The sequence below is a fragment of the Manis javanica genome, chromosome 4 (assembly GCF_040802235.1).
Source record: "Manis javanica isolate MJ-LG chromosome 4, MJ_LKY, whole genome shotgun sequence".
NCBI lineage: Eukaryota > Metazoa > Chordata > Mammalia > Pholidota > Manidae > Manis > Manis javanica.
In genome coordinates, this window is record NC_133159.1 from 50,389,975 (window position 1) to 50,409,909 (window position 19,935).

The 19,935-nt window shown below is 37.5% G+C and overlaps 1 protein-coding gene across 8 annotated transcripts in view; it reads left to right on the plus strand.

The window, feature by feature from the left end:
• PATJ (PATJ crumbs cell polarity complex component) overlaps positions 1-19,935 on the plus strand; it is a 395,870-nt gene that overhangs the window by 138,886 nt on the left and 237,049 nt on the right. For all 8 annotated transcript variants that reach the window (XM_073234040.1, XM_073234044.1, XM_073234045.1 and 5 more), the window contains 3 exons: positions 263-440; positions 3,772-3,882; positions 7,547-7,627. In XM_073234040.1, the coding sequence (XP_073090141.1) occupies positions 263-440; positions 3,772-3,882; positions 7,547-7,627 (370 nt within the window). The remainder of the gene's footprint in view (positions 1-262; positions 441-3,771; positions 3,883-7,546; positions 7,628-19,935) is intronic.

The following is a 19,935-nucleotide window of genomic DNA, read 5'->3' on the forward strand; positions in this document are numbered from 1 at the left end:
CTCTGAATATTAAGAGTTGTATTTATTATTTTAGAAATCTTTTTTCCAAATTTAAACTTTCACATATGCCACAAATTATTAATAACATCTTATAATTTTGGAACTAGGTACAATTTCTATAACATTTAAAAATATATATTTAAGAAATGTATTTATATAAATATAAGTCAAAAGGATGTGGTACAAATTGAATACTTATAGTAATAGCCTAACAAATTAAATTAACTTGTTCATGAGTGAGTTTGCTTTCCTCTTTTTACAGTGTTGAGATTTTTAGAGAACCCAGTGTGTCTCTTGGTATTAGTATTGTTGGTGGGCAAACCGTTATAAAGCGCCTGAAGAATGGAGAGGAGCTTAAAGGTATATTTATCAAACAAGTTTTAGAAGATAGTCCAGCAGGAAAAACAAATGCTCTTAAAACTGGAGATAAAATACTTGAGGTAAATGATGATAAAACTCTTAAATGATGTTAAAATTTTTGTTTGAAATGTGCTGTAAGATGGTAAAATAATCATTTAGTCAGAAGCCCTTCCTTCCTATGTTGGGGTATGTGTGTGTACAATTGGAGTATTTTATTTAGATGCTTTAGTTTACGTGTTGTTGGCATAGTAAAACAAAGGACTCAATTGACTGAAAAAACAATCACAATTTAACGGAATGAGGCGGCCAGTGGGCATGATGCTTCTCCCACAGTCTTAACATGCTCTAAATTTTACAAACGTGTGTCAGTGGGACAGCCATGCTTGTCCTCCCAGAGTTGACCATGGAAGTCGAAGATTCCATTGTGGGAGGGGCGAATCCATCGTTCACACATGGTGGGCTTTTCTGAGCAAAGTTTTAGTGGCACATTGAGGCACCGAAAATGTCCTGAGGTCTGACTCTGATGCATTTCCTTGCATTGGGTTTATTGGAGGGCACTGTATTGAATACCCTCAGTCCCAGAATTTGCTTATTTTCGATTCATGCTTTATGATGCTAAATATCAGCTGTGGTATTTTAACTCTAACAGAGTGAAAAGAGCCCTTACCATCATGGGTTGAAGTCTAGGTTATTGTATTTATTTTCTGTTTATTCTTGGACAAATTGTTGAACCCACCAGTTTCCAAATAAAATGGAAATGAGAATTGAAAGCCCATAGCATCTTTATGAGGGTGAAATCGAAGAATTGCATAAAAGTGCTCTGTATATATAAGTTTTAGTTTATATTTGTGTTTGTGAAATAAAAAAACATTTCAAATCTACTGGGGATATGGCAGTGAAGAAAATCAAAAAATCCCTTATGGAGTTTACATGCTAGTGGGGGAGACAGACAATACAAAAAATGAGTAATATGTAGAATGTTACTTTGTAGTGAGTAGCTGTGGAGTAAAAAACACGGAGAAAGATAAGGAATGACAGGTCATGAAGGCAGTACTTGTGATTAATAGATTTGTTATGGAAGGTATTATTGGGGACAATACCAAATAAGGAAGGGAGAGTGTGTCTCATGTGGATGTATGAGAGAATTAGAGTCCAGAAAGAGACAACTCAAGTGTGAAAGCTCTGAGGTAGGAGCTTGCCTGGTGTTGAAGGAACAGCAAGAAGTCCAAGACTAATAGTGTTGATAGAGGGAATGAGAGGGGCGGGGGGAGAGAAAGGCCGGGAGGTAATGGGAGGCCACCTCCTGAGGCTCTTGGAAGGGCATCTCTCTGAATGCAGTGAGAATCCGCTAGAGAATTATGAACACATGTACATTTTTTAAAAGAATTATTCTGGCTTCTGGGGCAGGTGTGGTTTCTGTTACCAAGTATTGGCATGGTACATTGCTTTTCTCATTCCTTCATTTTTACCCTTATTTGTGATCTTGTTTTAGTTGTATTTTCTGTAAGCAATGTGTAACTGGATTTTGCTTTTTTTAACTTACATTGATGATCTTCATCTAGTCAATAAGTAACATTCATTTTTATATTGATTACTGATGTATTTGAATTTAAATTTTAAACATTTTTTTACCTTAACTTCCTATTTTGAAATATCCATAGATGCATAGGAAATTACAAACAAATGTACAAAAGAAGTCACATGTACCCTTCCTTCAGCCTCCTCCAGTGTTAATGTCTTACATGACTCTAGTACAATAACAAAACCAAAATACTGATACTGACACAATTCATAGCTTATTCAGATTTGACATGTGTGTGTGTGTTTATCTCTTTACACAGTTTTATAATGTGTTCACCCCATGGCCTTTTCGACTTTGCATGATGTGGCTTCAGCTGCCTCCCTGACCTTGCCTCTTTCTGCTCTCCCCTCTTGCACCATTCTTTGGACTCACCTGCCTTAGAACCCCTCTGACACACCAGGCTGTTATCTCTTACTTTGGGGCCCTCATTTCTCTGTCCCTTGGCTTCTGGCATGCTTACTTTCCTCCTCAGTCTGCTCAGATGCAGTGACTGATCATCCTAATCATTCCCTTGCATACATTTCAACTTCTTTGGTTCTCTTTCCTTTCACTGAACTTGTCTGGGAGAACCACATCCTAGTTAAATGCAATTCTGCTTATTACAGATCTCTAGGCTGGTTGGAAAAAAATAACCAGCCAGGATGGTCTGGTTATTTTTAAATTCATAACCACCCCCTTAAGTGTTTCTTTAGTTGTGCCCTGCAGTCCTGTAATATTTCCCTCACCGTTTCATTCTCCTACTTCCGTAAGTAACTAGTCCAAACCCCTGTGCCTCCTTTGTCAGTCTTAATCTTAGCTTATGGTCTTTGTTTCTTGTTTCATTGAGAAAATAGAGACAGTTAAAAAAGAAAATTTCCCTTTGCTCCCGCTGCACACCAAGTCTTTTTTCCAGCTGTATCTGTAACAACAGATGAACTATTTGTGCTTCTGTTTAGAGCCAATCTCTTAATTTGTGCAGAAGTCATCCCCTTTTCACTGTCTAAGGATTTGCTTGTACAGATGTCATTTCTCTCTGTCATTCATTTTTCCTCTCACTACATCATTATTGCTGTAATATCTCCCTTCTTAAAACAAAAACCAATCTTCATCCCACATCCCTCTTCACCTACATTGTCGCTATCCACTGACGGTAAGCCACCCAACATCTATGAGGGCTTTTCTACATGATCAGCTTGAAAAATTGGTTTTGTTGAATATTTTGGATCAATACAGAATGCTCTTGGAGATTATGGACATGTTCACAAGTTAGATGCTCTGAGATTTGTATAATAAAGAGCCGTTTATACTTATCTGTATTCATTGTAATACTGAACACTATAGTAAAAGAACCTATGAATGTTTTCATAGTTCTTTTTTAAACAGACTGAAAAATTTTCAACTACTTAATTGTAATAATGGGTAATTTGCTTAAAATACCATTTTTCTTGGTTTAATTGAGAGAAGAGAAGAGTCCAGAGAGAACCCCACAACTCAGAATTATGTACTATATTAGTGGCGGAGGTAATATTACAAGCTTAGAAGCTTCTTAAGATTCTGTTACTCATTGACTACCTATTTTGGATAATTATATTTAAACAGGACTGTTGCCATTAAGATACTTGTCTTATTTACTTTTCTTGATGTGGAACATCATTTTCCTTAAACTTGTTCTCCTAAAACAGCAAAGCTTTTTATGGGCCAATCTTATTATTATTATTATTTTTTGGGTTTGGTCTAATTCATTAGACTCTGACTCTTCTCATAACTAGATAATAAATAGGAACTTTGAATTAACCTATCCACAATACCTACTGTCTTACCAATTGAAATAAATTACTTCTGTGTTTTAGGTGTCTGGGGTAGACTTGCAAAATGCCTCTCACAGAGAAGCAGTGGAGGCCATTACAAATGCAGGAAACCCTGTCGTGTTTGTTGTTCAGAGCTTGTCATCCACTCCAAGAGTAAGTGCTACTCCCTATTTTCACAAAGTTTAAAAATACTCTGTGTATCTATGGACCAAGTTTTTGCCTTGAAGTATTTTCCCACATATTTTCTTTGTTACTCTGTTATCCAGGAAAAGCACAAAAACAACTTCATAAAAATATAATTATTAACTTCGGTTTTACCTTTTTTCCCTCTGATTTTTAACTCCTCATCAAATTTGAGTCATTCCAGTGTGCACTAGTTTCTGTCACAGGCTGTGTATTCCAACAGACCTGTTTTCCATTCCTTGGTTCCCTGTTTACCAGCTATGCTGACTTGGAGGCAAGTTGCTTAACTTTTCTGAGCCAGTTACTTTGTTTATTAATTACTTTAAACATAAAGGAGGTCAGGTGCAAAAACATTATAGAGGTGCCATCAAATATTCTGTATGTTTATTAAAATATAAAAATACAAACATGTATATTCTATTAGAGATTCTGAAGCCAAAAGTAATAATATTTAATCATAAGGTGTTTCTGTAATAAATTACTCTTTTGGTATGGAATTATAACTCTGAAAAGCAGATGTCAGTAGCAGGATGTGTACTTTATATTGGAGTGCACCCATAAACCCTATAACTGGAAGCAATGTTATTTTTCTTTATTTTGTAATGGAAAACAGCTGTGCAAAACAGGCACTTCTGAACAGTAGAAAAACTCCATATTTTTAAGAATTTGCTGTTCAATACAGTAATGAAGTGCCCTTTCAACCTTTTGTGCATCAAGGCATACAAAAAGTAGTCTTTGCATGGCAAACTGGACAGACAGGTGTCAGGCTGCCTCAAAAGCCAGGGCAGCAACGTGACACTTGGACATAATTAGAACCTCCCTGCACACGTGGGCTGCAGCCTCCCTGAGCTGGGCAGCTCTGCTCTGATGCCCTGCACTGCGGTCCTGTTCCTTCCAGTCCTAGTGTTATGTTTACCCCAGCAAGGCTCACAGAGAGTGGTAAGCTAGATAAAGTCCTCTAATTTCCATACAATTTGAAATTAAAAAGTTGCTGGAATCCATTTTTTAACTCTTAAAATATTGAGTAAGTACTTGAGACCATCACTTATTTCTTGAAACTAGTTCAGTAGGAAAATTGGTCAGATTATTCCTTACCAAATAGTACTTCCAAAGGAATAGTTTGGAGCTAGATAGAATGAACAAGCCAATCAAATTATCAATTTATGTGGCCATTTGTGAATGCCCTGACAAAAAATATTTAGAACATTGGAATATATTATAAAATCAACCAAATAAGGCAAGCTTTCCATCCAGCTTTTGCTGGTGAGCTGAGGTGAAACTTTTTGCTTGGATGACATAAACAATGATTTCTTTCAACTGTTCAGAAAAAGAAAATCTCTTAAGCATCATGACATGCTCAAGTCACTCATCCCCCACACAGCCAAACAGACTGCCACACTGTGCATTCGGTTCATTGAGCATTGAACTCTCTGTGGTTCCAGCCAAGGGAGCATATTCAGGTTATAGTGTTAGTTACTATGTCCATGACTTGTTCCATATTTTAGCACAAAGCGATTCCTTTTGAATGAGGTAATGAGAGGAATCAAGTTTCATACTGTTGCAAAATGGTGCTTTCTTCAGCTTACTTACTGTTGCAAATAGTATTTTATTGATCATCACAGGAAGGGAAATATAGCTGAATATTTAGTCATTTTTTACCAATTTACATTAAACTTTGAGACCTTCCTTAAAATCCCAAACAAGTCATTTCCTAATATTGGGCCCATCAAAGGCCCTGTGTCTAAACATGCCTTGGTCACATGGAAATTCTCATCAACACCATGAATTGAACAGTTGTGTTTATATTTGTATTTTGTATTTATTGTTTTACATTTGTGCTTTTAACAGATGCTTTAGGAGTATCACCTACATTACTTTTTCAAAGCTGAGTTTCTCCTGAATTTCTCAACAGTATTTTCAGCCTGCTAAAAGGAAGTGTGTGTATCCACTTAGACTTATTTGGCAAATGCTTATTTCAGAGGAGAACCCATGATTTACACTGCACTCCTCTATAGAAAATTTAATGCCAAGGTAATTTTTTCCACTTAATAACATAACTACATTTCACAGCATCATGTGTTTTTTTTTTCATATTAAAAAAAAACCTTTTGAAATTGGGATCATCCCTTCAGTTCATTAAATTTTCATCGTGTATTGTTTTCTTTTTTCCCATATCCCATCATACTTCCCTAATACCATTGTTTTATAATGGCACCTAAATTTTTTTGATGGTTAAATTTTGCATATTAATCATATACAAATACATTTATTTTCACAAGAAATATGCTCTTTTCTTAAAGATGTAGTTTTCTCAATAAGCCCTTTGTCTTCCAAATTTTGCTAGCATTATGTGTACAGAAATATATTTCTCTTCTACGCACAAAAACAGTGTACACCTTATGAATGGCAAGTGGCATTCTGTCCCATCCCAAAGTTTCTGCTGTTCAGCTTCAGCTGGTTTTTCCACAGGAGATAGCAGGTTCAGGGTGGGCAGGTATTCTGACTTGTCAGGAGGCAAAGTATTTTGCTTTATTTTAGAATTTTTCAGGACAAGAAACACAAGCCTGTAGACCCACCAGTTTTTGAATTCTGACTTAGGTTGTTTTGTCTATTAAATAGAAAAATACTAAGCTTTAGCACAGTGTCTGTTCACACAAGAGGCACTGAATATATGTTATTGTAGCATTACAATTGTTTTTTACTTAAATATTTCTAGGACTTTTTCATTTATTCCAAAATTAGTGTATTTCTTTAGACTATATTAAAAGTGAAGAACAATTGATCTTAAATTGCATTTAGAGAGAAGTAGTTTTTTGGTTTCGTTCTTAAAATTAGCCCTAGACAGAGTTCCTTTAATTTTCTGAGAAAGGAGATCTTTTTTGTCTTTTAATCTTCATATCTGTCATCAGATTTTATGCTAAGATTGTTATGTTAGCTATTTGGTATACCTTTAAAAAACTTTGCTAAATTTTTTATATTTTCCTAAGATGTTTCATAGATGCTTTTACAAAAGAAATGAGTCAAAAAGTAATCTAGCACCATTAAGAATTACAATTATTTCTATGAAATGGAACTGTTTCATTCGTGTATAACATTAATGGAGTACAGCTGTTAGGCTCTTTCTGAGCACTAGAGTTATAGCAGCAAATAACACTAAACTCCAGCTCTCATTGAGCTTTTATCCAGGGTTGTAAATAGATTTATAATTCCATATTTATGCTAACAGTGAAATATTTGTCAAGAGTGCACAGTGTGCTAGATAAGATACTTAAACTGTGGTATAATGATAAATAAGGTAAATCTATCAAATAAATGATGCATTCCATGTTCTAGGAATTAACTTAGGTCACCCCTAAAACAGTATTTTGCAAAATGACAACTTCGGATGACAATCAGTATGATGACCTTCTTTTTAGTCTTCATCTTCACTTTCTGGATCTACACACAATTGGGGTCATAGAGCTTGTCATATTTCCCAGGTGGTATTGTTTGCCTTGAGTTATGCTTCTGATGTCTTCACTTTTTAGATGAAGTCACAACTTGGTTCAATAAGATTTTAATTGTTTTAAAATATAATGGTTGTGACATTTATATGGTTTCTTCCTTCCCTTCTCCTTTTTTACTGTGGTTGTAGGTCATTCCTAGTGTGCACAACAAGGCCAACAAAATGACTAACAACCAGGAGGACCAAGACACCCAAGGAAAAAAAGAAAAGGTAACTTGAACCTCCTAAGCTTTTAAAAATGTTTCATTTTACATATCTGAGCTGCAATTAATAAGAGTGCTTTTTGATGAGTGTCAGGGTACAGGTACTGTACTTAACGACATTCCCTTCCTGTGAGCATATTGGCTCTGGCTAGGATAAAGGCCAGAAGCCTGGTGAAGCACAGTGCAATGTGTATGTAAAAATGTTACAAACCACCAGTCAGCTGTCATTGTCTTTCTCTCTCCTTCCTGCTCAGCTGGGCTGGTTTGTCTGTCCATTCCCAGAAAACGCCTCTCACACTTGGGAGTTTCTGAGACTTTAATCTTATTGTTTTCTCAGCCTGGAAGTCCATTTCCCATATTGTTCTTCCTTTTTATTCTCCAAGGACCAGGTCAAAGGTCACCTCTACTGAGAATGCGTTCTTTACGATCAATCAGAATTAATCATCCATTCCTGTTTTCCCACCTCTATTACAGTAGAATTAGTTTATCTAATATTTATTTTAGGATATGGTGTGAGGTAGGAGTGAGTTTTCATTTTTTTCCATAAAGATAACTAATTATCCCATTCTTTTGAAATAAGCTGATTTGCAGTGCAACCTCTGTCATAGCTTAGGTTATCATGGGGAGTCTGTTTCTGAGCTTTCTCTTTTTTCCATTTGTCTATCCCAACAAATGCTATAGTACCTAAATTACTAAAACTTGCTGATAAATCTTGTTTCCTAGCAGAGTAGTTTCCTTTACATATTTCTTCTTTAGAAGTATCTTATCTGTTTGTGTTCTTTTCAGTATAGATTTAGAATTAGCTTGTCAAATTCCACAAAAAAATTTCTTTGGGGATTTTGATTGGAATTGTGTCCAAAATAGATAAATTTATAAATAAGTTACATTTTTATGATACTGATCCTTCTTACCCATTATCATGGTATATCTTTGTTTTTGTTAAATTATTTTATTTCTTTCAATTTTTATAATTTTTTTCAGAAAGGTAAATGTTTGTATTCTTTCTAGATATCATTATTTTGTTGCTTTTAAGTACTTTTTAAATTACATTTTCTGCTTGTTGCTAGTGTGTAGTATAAAATTGACTTTACATCTGGTAACATTCTCTTATTTTTTTATGAAATTAAACAATCTAGTGCAAGCCACTGGAGAAACCAAAATGCTGATATAAAAAATTAAAATATTTCATAAACCACCTAAAAATAAACTTATTAAATATTTCATGTAGCCCCTTCTGGTGTATTTTTGTATGTGTTCCATAAAAATATATAAATTATTTTAATAATAATATCTCAAATTCTAATCCTATGTAGATTTTTATTTCAGAATTTTCTATGTAGATAATAAATCATTTTGGAAAAAGGTAGTTTTCTTTTTCCCTTTCTAATCTCCCTTTTTCTTATTTTATTATATCTGCAAAGATCTCCACTATATTTAATAGAAGTAATGATAGCTAACATTCTTGTTTTTCCCCTTGATTTTTAAGAAATTGCTTTTAAGATTTCACCATTTAATATGTGTACCAAAGTTTTTGTAGATAAACCTTCAGGTTAAGGAAGTATTCCTTTTCATTATTATTTTGCTAAGATTTTTTATCACCAATGGCATTGGCATTGAATTTTATCAAATATATTATCTACATTCAATGTAATAATTTAAAATGAATAATTTTTTTCTCCCTGAATCCCTTAATGTGGTAAACTATATATTAATAGATTTTGTAATGTTAAGCCAATCTTGAATTCTTGGATTAAACTTAATTTGGTCATGATCTTTTTTGCTTGTGGCTGGTATAATTTATTTTAGGATTTTTGCATCTGTGTTCATGAGTGAGATTGGCCTGGAATTTTCCATTTATATGTTATCTTACATCTTTTTTATTACATGAGACTACTACAGTGTATAGTAGAGGAGTATTTCTTCTTTTCAGTTCTTTGAAAGTGTGTAAAATGGTAATTATTCATTCTGTAAATGTTTGATCAGACTAGCCTATGAAGCTATTGTGGACCTGTGTTTTCTATGTTGTAAAAGTCTAAATACTGATTCAGTTCTTTAATACTTAATGAGCTATTGAAATTTTCTATTTCTTCTAGAGTCAGTTTTGGTTAGTGATTCTTTTCTAGGAATATTGAATGTCACCTAACTTTTTATATTTGTTGGTGTTAAGTTGTTCATGTTTTCTTTTAGCTTGTATTACCTACATTCTATTCACAGTAGTTATTTTTCATTGTGAATATAGTAGTAGTACTGAGTTGCTCTTTTTTTTTAAGTTCCCAACATGATTTTTCTTATTACTCATTTATTTAGAAATGTTTTTTGATTTCCATATGAATTTTTTATAACTTATTAGTTTCTGACATACCTTAGTTATAATCAGAAATTGTTGTTTTTGTAATATTGTCTTACATTGATAGAGACATTATTATGGCCCAGAACATTGTCAGTTATTGTAAATGTATACTTGTGATTTAAAAGAATAGCCATTATCTAGTTATTGGGCACACGTTTTTATACAAAGTCATTAGGGCAAACTAGTTAATTGAATTATCAGTTAATTGAATGCTTACCTACTGATTGTTTTGGTCAGAGTAACTAACAAGCTCCCATTTTGATAGCAAAATTAGTTTCTTTGTGTAGTTTTTCAGTTTTTATTTTACAATTTTTTCAAGTTTATTAGATATCTACAAGTTCAAAATTTTTATATTTTACTAGGCAATTGATTCTTTTATTAAAAAGTGGTATTATTTAGCCATTAATCCCTTACCTTCTGTTTCATTTTCTATCACTGAAACTATGTCAGCTTTATTTTTGTATTTGCCTGAAATTTTTGAGCCAACCACAGAAGGAATTCATGTCTGCAACACGGGTGAGTCTGTACTTGTAAGGAATTCTCAGGGAACATTTTTTTTTTCTTTCACCTCAAGCTAAGGACAAGGCCAAGAAATATCCTTACTGTCTTCTGTGATCAAGATTTTGATCACCCAATTAAAAAAAGAAAAGCTTTAACTGAACTGAACACATGGGAAAACTTTATTTATAGACATGTACATGGGTACCAATCAAGACTTCTTGAGGATTTGAGGGAAGGATTCTTGAAAAAGATAAAGAAAAGTAACGTTTGGTTCCTTAACATACTATAGGATCATCTGTTTTAATCTGACTGGCTGCCTCGAGTTCAGATATTAATCACAAAGATTATGTTCAGATTAGCAGTAGCATATAAACTTGACCCTTAAACAGGTAGGGTTGGGGTTTATAAAGGTATATTTGACATAATACCAGTTTCAGATGTATAATTCTTCTTTTTGAAATATTAACTTTTGAACTGTATTAGTCATCTTTGTTGTACCTTTATTCACCTGTGGAATTGAAAATCCTCAAAAACCTTTGACTTCTCCAAAATTTAATAATACCTCCTGTTGACCAGGAGCCTTACCAATTGCATAAACAATCTTTAACATGTATTTATATATTGTATGTATTATATACTGTATTCTTATGATAAAGTAAGCTAGAGAAAAGAAAGTGTTTTTTCAAATTGTCACCAATCTCCAAAATATTTTCCAGTTTATTTCTTGAAAAAATCTGTGTGTAAGTGGGCCCATGCAGTTCAAACTAGTGTTGTTCAAGGGTCAGCTGTACTGTGTGTGCAGGATTCATGGGTTTGTATTTGGCAACTGTTCACACACAGATAATATTAGATTCTGGAGGACCATGGTTATTGCTTGCCAAAGTGTTAGTCATGTATGGAATTGCAGGTTATTACTTGAAGAATTCTTACTTAACCCTTTGGAAGTATGGGCTTTATTTGCAGGAACGGGGTTTGGGAGGATATCTTTAGTTGTAACTCCCATCTCGCTTGACTTCAAGTGGAAGCTTGGGACTAATGAAATCCCTAGCTCTCCTTAGATAAAAACGAGTATGATTTTATTTATAAAAATGTATGTATAATTGTGCTTCTGTAAATGTCTAGAAGATACAAGTTGTAGTGACTAAAAGGAGATCAGTCTTTCAGGAGAATGAGGTGCCAGGGGAAGGGCAGGAAGGGGGCATTAAAAGAAGCATGAAGAGATAGGGCGGAGCCAGGATGGAGTAGACCAGTGGAAATCTCCTCCCAAAAACACATAGAGGTATGAAAATATACCAAAGAAAAATCTTCCTAAAATAGAGACCACAGGATACAGGACAACATCCAGACCACATCCACACCTGCAAGAACCCAGCGCCTTGCGAAGGGGGTAAGATACAAGCCCCGGCCCGGCGGGACCTGAGCGCCCCTCCCCCCGGCTCCCGGCGGGTGGAAAGAAACCGGTGTGGTTTTTTTTTGGCGAGTGCTTTTTGGAAGCCTTAAAGGGACGAACCCCTGTTGCTAGGGAGGCAGGGTGGTGGGACCGGTGAGCAGGTGCCTGGGACCGGCACCTGAGGACAAAGAATATCCCGCGTTTCTCCCTGCGGGACCGGCGGGCGGGTGCCTGAGACCGGCGCCTGAGGACGGAGGAAATCGCGCGTTTTTCCCCTTTTTTTTTCTCTTTTTGGCGAGCGCTTTTTGGAAGCCTTAAAGGGACAGGGACCCCGGTGCTAGGGAGGCAGGGTGGAGGTACTGGTGAGCGGGTGTGTGGGACCGGCGCCTGAGGAAAAAGAATATCCCACGTTTTTCCCTGCGGGACCGGAGGGCGGGTGCCTGAGACTGGCACTTGAGGACAGAGGAAATCGCGCGTTTTTCCCCTTTTTTTTTTTTCTCTTTTTTGCGAGTGCTTTTTGGAAGCCTAAAAGGGACAGGGACCCCGGTGCTAGGGAGGCAGGGCGGCGGGACTGGTGAGCGGGTGCCTGGGACCGGCACCTGAGGACAAAGAATATCGCGCGTTTTTCCCTGTGAGACCGGTGGGCGGGTGCCTGAAACCAGCACCTGAGGATGGAGTAAATCGCGCGTTTTTCCCCTTTTTTTCCTCTCTTTTTGGTGAATGCTTTTTGGAAGCCTTAAAGAGACAGGGACCCCAGTGGTAGGGAGGCAGGGCGGCGGGACTGGTGAGCGGGTGCCTGTGACCAGTGCCTGAGGACAAAGAATATCGAGCGTTCCTTCCCTGCGGGACCGGTGGGTGGGTGCTTTTTGGAAGCCTTGAAAGAACAGGGACGCTGGTGCTAGGGAGACAGGGCAGCAGGACCAGTGAGCGGGTGCCTGGGACCGGCACCTGAGGAAAAAAAAAAAAAATCGCTTGTTTTTTCCTTTTTTTTTTCCTTTCTGTTCCCTCTCTCATTGCTCCTGTTGTTGTTTTGGTTTGGAGAGTGCTTTTTGGAAGTCTTAAAGGGGCAGGACAGGTCACTTAGATCAGAGGCAGGGAATCTGGGGATATCTGGGCACTCTAACCCCCTGGGCAGCAGGGAGCACAGAGGCCCCTTATGGAGATAAATAGCCTCCCGGCCGCTCCCCCTCCAACGGGGCTCCACCATTTTGGAGGAACAGCCCCAGCAAGGCCAAGCCCACAGCAACAGCGGAGATAAACCCCAAAGCAACTGGGCAGGAAGCAGAAGCCCTGTCTGCGCACAGCTGCCCAGCACAAGCCACTAGAGGTCGCTATTCTCCCAGGAGAAGGCCACAAACCAACAAGAAGGGAAGCTCTTCCAGCGGTCACTTGTACCAGCTCTGCAAACTATCTCTATCACCATGAAAAGGCAAAACTACAGGCAGACAAAGATCACAGAGACAACACCTGAGAGGGAGACAGACCTAACCAGTCCTCCTGAAAAAGAATTCAAAATAAAAATCATGAACATGCTGATGGAGATGCAGAGAAAAATGCAAGAGCAATGGGATGAGATGCAGAGAAAAATGCAAGAGCAGTGGGATGAAGTCCGGAAGGAGATCACAGATGTCAGGAAGGAGATCACAGAAGTGAAACAATCCCTGGAAGGATTTATAAGCAGAATGGATAAGATGCAAGAGGCCATTGAAGGAATAGAAGCCAGAGAACAGGAACGTATAGAAGCTGACATAGAGAGAGATAAAAGGATCTCCAGGAATGAAACAACACTAAGAGAAATATGTGACAAATACAAAAGGAATAATATTCGTATTATAGGGATACCAGAAGAGGAAGAAAGAGGAAAAGGGATAGAAAGTGTCTTTGAAGAAATAATTGCTGAAAACTTCCCCAAACTGGGGGAGGAAATAATCGAACAGACCATGGAATTACACAGAACTCCCAACAGAAAGGATCCAAGGAGGACAACACCAAGACACATAGTAATTAAAATGGCAAGAATCAAGACAAGGAAAGAGTTTTAAAGGCAGCTAGAGAGAAAAAGGTCACCTATAAAGGAAAACCCATCAGGCTAACATCAGACTTCTCGACAGAAACCCTACAGGCCAGAAGAGAATGGCATGATATACTTAATGCAATGAAACAGAAGGGCCTTGAACCAAGGATACTGTATCCAGCACGACTATCATTTAAATAAGATGGCGGGATTAAACAATTCCCAGACAAGCAAAAGCTGAGGGAATTTGCTTCCCACAAACCACCTCTACAGGGCATCCTACAGGGACTGCTCTAGATGGGAGCACCCCTAAAAAGAGCACAGAACAAAACACACAACATATGAAGAATGGAGGAGGAGGAATAAGAAGGGAGAGAAGAAAAGAATCTCCAGACAGTGTATATAACAGCTCAATAAGCGAGCTAAGTTAGGCAGTAAGATACTAAAGAAGCTAACCTTGAACCTTTGGTAACCACGAATCTAAAGCCTGCAATGGAAATAAGTACATATCTCTCAATAGTCACCCTAAATGTAAATGGACTTAATGCATCAATCAAAAGACATAGAGTAATAGAATGGATAAAAAAGCAAGACCCATCTATATGCTGCTTACAAGAAACTCACCTTAAACCCAAAGATAAGCATAGATTAAAAGTCAAGGGATGGAAAAACACATTTCAGGCAAACAACAGTGAGAAGAAAGCAGGGGTTGCAGTACTAATATCAGACAAAATAGACTTCAAAACAAGGAAAGTAAGAAGAGATAAAGAAGGATACTACATAATGATAAAGGGCTCAGTCCAACAAGAGGATATAACCATTCTAAATATATATGCACCCAATACAGGAGCACCAGCATATGTGAAGCAAATACTAACAGAACTAAAGACGGAAATACACTGCAATGCATTCATTGTAGGAGACTTCAACACACCACTCACCCCAAAGGATAGATCCACCGGGCAGAAAATAAGTAAAGACACACAGGCACTGAACAACACACTAGAACAGATGGACCTAATAGACATCTATAGAACTCTACATCCAAAAGCAACAGGATATACATTCTTCTCAAGTGCACATGGAACATTCTCCAGAATAGACCACATACTAGCTCACAAAAAGAGCCTCAGTAAATTCCAAAATATTGAAATTCTACCAACCAATTTTTCAGACCACAAAGGTACGAAAGTAGAAATAAATTCTACAAAGAAAACAAAAAGGCTCACAAACACATGGAGGCTTAACAACATGCTACTAAATAATCAATGGATCAATGAACAAATCAAAATAGAGATCAAGGAATATATAGAAACAAATGACAACAACAACACTAAGCCCCAACTTCTGTGGGATGCAGCGAAAGCAGTCTTAAGAGGAAAGTATATAGCAATCCAGGCACACTTGAAGAAGGAAGAACAATCCCAAATGAATAGTCTAACATCACAATTATTAAAACTGGAAAAAGAAGAACAAATGAGGCCTAAAGTCAGCAGAAGGAGGGACATAATAAAGATCAGAGAAGAAATAAACAAAATTGAGAAGAATAAAACAATAGCAAAAATCAACAAAACCAAGAGCTGGTTCTTTGAGAAAATAAACAAAATAGATAAGCCTCTAGCCCAACTTATTAAGAGAAAAAGAGAGTCAACACAAATCAACATAATCAGAAATGAGAATGGAAAAATCACAACAGACTCCACAGAAATACAAAGAATTAAAGACTACTATGAAAACCTATATGCCAACAAGCTGGAAAACCTAGAAGAAATGGACAACTTCTTAGAAAAATACAACCTCCCAAGACTGACCAAGGAAGAAACACAAAAGTTAAACAAACCAATTACAAGCAAAGAAATTGAAACGGTAATCAAAAAACTACCAAAGAACAAAACCCCGGGGCCGGACGGATTTACCTCGGAATTTTATCAGACACACAGAGAAGACATAATACCCATTCTCCTTAAAGTGTTCCACAAAATAGAAGAAGAGGGAATACTCCCAAACTCATTCTATGAGGCCAACATCACCCTAATACCAAAACTAGGCAAAGACCCCACCAAAAAAGAAAATTACGGACCAATATCCCTGATGAATGTAGATGCAAAAATACTCAATAAAATATTAGCAAACAGAATTCAACAGTATATCAAAAGGATCATACACCATGACCAAGTGGGGTTCATCCCAGGGATGCAAGGATGGTACAACATTCGAAAATCCATCAACATCATCCACCACATCAACAAAAAGAAAGACAAAAACCACATGATCATCTCCATAGATGCTGAAAAAGCATTTGACAAAATTCAACATCCATTTATGATAAAAAATCTCAGCAAAATGGGAATAGAGGGCAAGTACCTCAACATAATAAAGGCCATATATGATAAACCCACAGCCAGCATTATACTGAACAGCGAGAAGCTGAAGCATTTCCTCTGAGATCGGGAACCAGACAGGGATGCCCACTCTCCCCACTGTTATTTAACATAGTACTGGAGGTCCTAGCCACGGCAATCAGACAAAACAAAGAAATACAAGGAATCCAGATTGGTAAAGAAGAAGTTAAACTGTCACTATTTGCAGATGATATGATACTGTACATAAAAAACCCTAAAGACTCCACTCCAAAACTACTAGAACTGATATCAGAATACAGCAAAGTTGCAGGATACAAAATTACCACACAGAAATCTGTAGCTTTCCTATACACTAACAACGAATCAATAGAAAGAGAAATCAGGAAAACAATTCCATTCACCATTGCATCAAAAAGAATAAAATACCTAGGAATAAACCTAACCAAAGAAGTGAAAGACTTATACTCTGAAAACTACAAGTCACTCTTAAGAGAAATTAAAGGGGACACTAATAAATGGAAACTCATCCCATGCTCATGGCTAGGAAGAATTAATATCATCAAAATGGCCATCCTGCCCAAAGCAATATACAGATTTGATGCAATCCCTTTCAAATTACCAGCAACATTCTTCAATGAATTGGAACAAATAATTCAAAAATTCATATGGAAACACCAAAGACCCCGAATAGCCAAAGCAATCCTGAAAAAGAAGAATAAAGTAGGGGGGATCTCACTCCCCAACTTCAAGCTCTACTACAAAGCCATAGTAATCAAGAAAATTTGGTACTGGCACAAGAACAGAGCCACAGACCAGTGGAACAGATTAGAGACCCCAGAAATTAACCCAAACATATATGGTCAATTAATATTTGATAAAGGAGCCATGGACATGCAATGGCAAAATGACAGTCTCTTCAACAGATGGTGCTGGCAAAACTGGACAGCTACATGTAGGAGAATGAAACTGGACCATTGTCTAACCCCATATACAAAGGTAAACTCAAAATGGATCAAAGACCTGAATGTAAGTCATGAAACCATTAAACTCTTGGAAAAAAACATAGGCAAAAACCTCTTAGACATAAACATGAGTGATCTCTTCTTGAACATATCTCCCCGGGCAAGGAAAACAACAGCAAAAATGAGCAAGTGGGACTACATTAAGCTGAAAAGCTTCTGTACAGCGAAAGACACCATCAATAGAACAAAGAGGAACCCTACAGTATGGGAGAATATATTTGAAAATGACAGATCCGATAAAGGGTTGACGTCCAGAATATATAAAGAGCTCACACGCCTCAAAAAACAAAAAACAAATAACCCAATTAAAAAATGGGCAGAGGAACTGAACAGACAGTTCTCCACAAAAGAAATACAGATGGCCAGCAGACACATGAAAAGATGCTCCACATCGCTAATTATCAGAGAAATGCAAATTAAAACTACAATGAGGTATCACCTCACACCAGTAAGGATAGCTGCCATCCAAAAGACAAAAAACAACAAATGTTGGCGAGGCTGTGGAGAAAGGGGAACCCTCCTACACTGCTGGTGGGAATGTAAATTAGTTCAACCATTGTGGAAAGCAGTATGGAGGTTCATCAAAATGCTCAAAACAGACCTACCATTTGACCCAGGAATTCCACTCCTAGGAATTTACCCTAAGAACGCAGCAATCAAGTTTGAGAAAGACAGATGCACTCCTATGTTTATCGCAGCACTATTTACAATAGCCAAGAATTGGAAGCAACCTAAATGTCCATCTGTAGATGAATGGATAAAGAAGATGTGGTACATATACACAATGGAATACTACTCAGCCATAAGAAGTGGAAAAATCCAACCATTTGCAGCAACATGGATGGAGCTGGAGAGTATTATGCTCAGTGAAATAAGCCAAGCGGAGAAAGAGAAATACCAAATGATTGCACTCATCTGAGGAGTATAGGAACAAAGGAAAAACTGAAGGAACAAAACAGCAGTGGAATTACAGAACCCAAAAATGGACTAACAGGTACCAAAGGGAAAGGAACTGGGGAGGATGGGTGGGCAGTGAGGGATAAGGGGGTGGAAGAAGAAGGGGGGTATTAAGATTAGCATGCATGGGGGGGAGGGAGAAAGGGTAGGGTGGGCTGCACAACACAGAGAGGACAAGTAGGGATTCTACAATATTTTGCTAAGCTGATGGACAGTAACCGTAATGTGGTTGTTAGGGGTGACCTGATATAGGGGAGAGCATTGTAAACATAGTATTCTTCATGTAAGTGTAGATTAAAAATTAAAAAAAAAAAAAAAGAAGGAAGAAAGAAAAGGGGGATTACTCCTTGATAGGATAAAACTATTGTTAAATCAAAGATCAACGCATGCTTTAAATATCCTTAATGTTGATCACTTAAAGGGTGTCAGATGATCAGCTATGGAGGTACTCTTTTCTGATAATATTCCTTTCTCTTAATTAAAAAAAAAAAAAAGCAGTTACTGTGTGCTGACCTCCAATGAGTTCTGCACAGTGGTATAGAGGGCATGTCAAAGTGTGGGCAAAGGGTCTGTTTGTTTCTATGCAGAAGATCAAGGCCTAGCTTGGATACCCAGAAAATGAACTAAGATACGATATGAGGAGGAACTTCCGGCATCAGCACTCTCTGGAGGACTTTTGCAGGGGGATGATCATCAAAAAGCCTCCACAGGGATCCAGACGATGCTGCGGTTGTGGCTGCATCCAGCCCACCGTCTCCTGGACTTGCCATAGGAATGAGGAGGGAGATGTCTAGGCTCGCATGTGCATACAGTGAGACAACGAATTTGACCGGATCTGTACTGTTGGAACTCAACCAGGAGTTGGGAGGGGTGCAAGTTGTAGCACTCCAAAATCTCATGACTATAGACTATCTATGGTTAAAAGAACATATGAGATGTGAACAGATCCCAGAAATGGGCTGCTTTAATTTGTCTGATGGTTCAAGTACAGATGGACAATATCCATGATATCATAGATAAATTTTCACAAATGCCTAGGGTGCCTAAATGGTTTTCTTGGCTTCACTGGAGATGGATGGTAATTATAGATTTGCTTTGTTTATGTCACCGTATTCCTATTATGTTAATATGTGTGTGCAAATTAGTTAGTTTAAAACCTATACATACTTAAGGTACTCTACAAGAAGATATGTCAAAGAAATAATCAATCCTCCCATGTTTCCTTCATATGCTACATCTATAGCTTTTCTTCTTCCTTCCTAATTATAACCCTGAAATAGAATTAGTGCCTCATATCAAATTTACCGAGTATCATAATTCCTCCAGGTGGTAAAGATACCTTGAGACAAGTGCTGGGCATAGAAGCCACAGGGCATAAATGTGCAAAGAAGCAAAAAGCTAACCTTTGCAAACAATATGGCTTCTCTCTCACTTACCAACTTTACATTTCCCTTTATGGCCCCGGAAGATGACTGGTTAGCCAGAGATGGGTAAGATTCCTCAAGGGAGGAACAACCTAAGACAGCACAGTCGCAGGGGGGCCATCAGGTGAGAATTTGGGGATCAACAGAGGTGAGGCTCAGAACCTCACCACCCCCTGCTTTGAGAGAAATCTTCTGCATCTGTGGATGTCTTGCTGCCCTTGTCTAGCCTGGATTAATACTTAGTCCATAGGCACACACCTGATCATCTGATCATCTACATTTGCCTTCTTACAG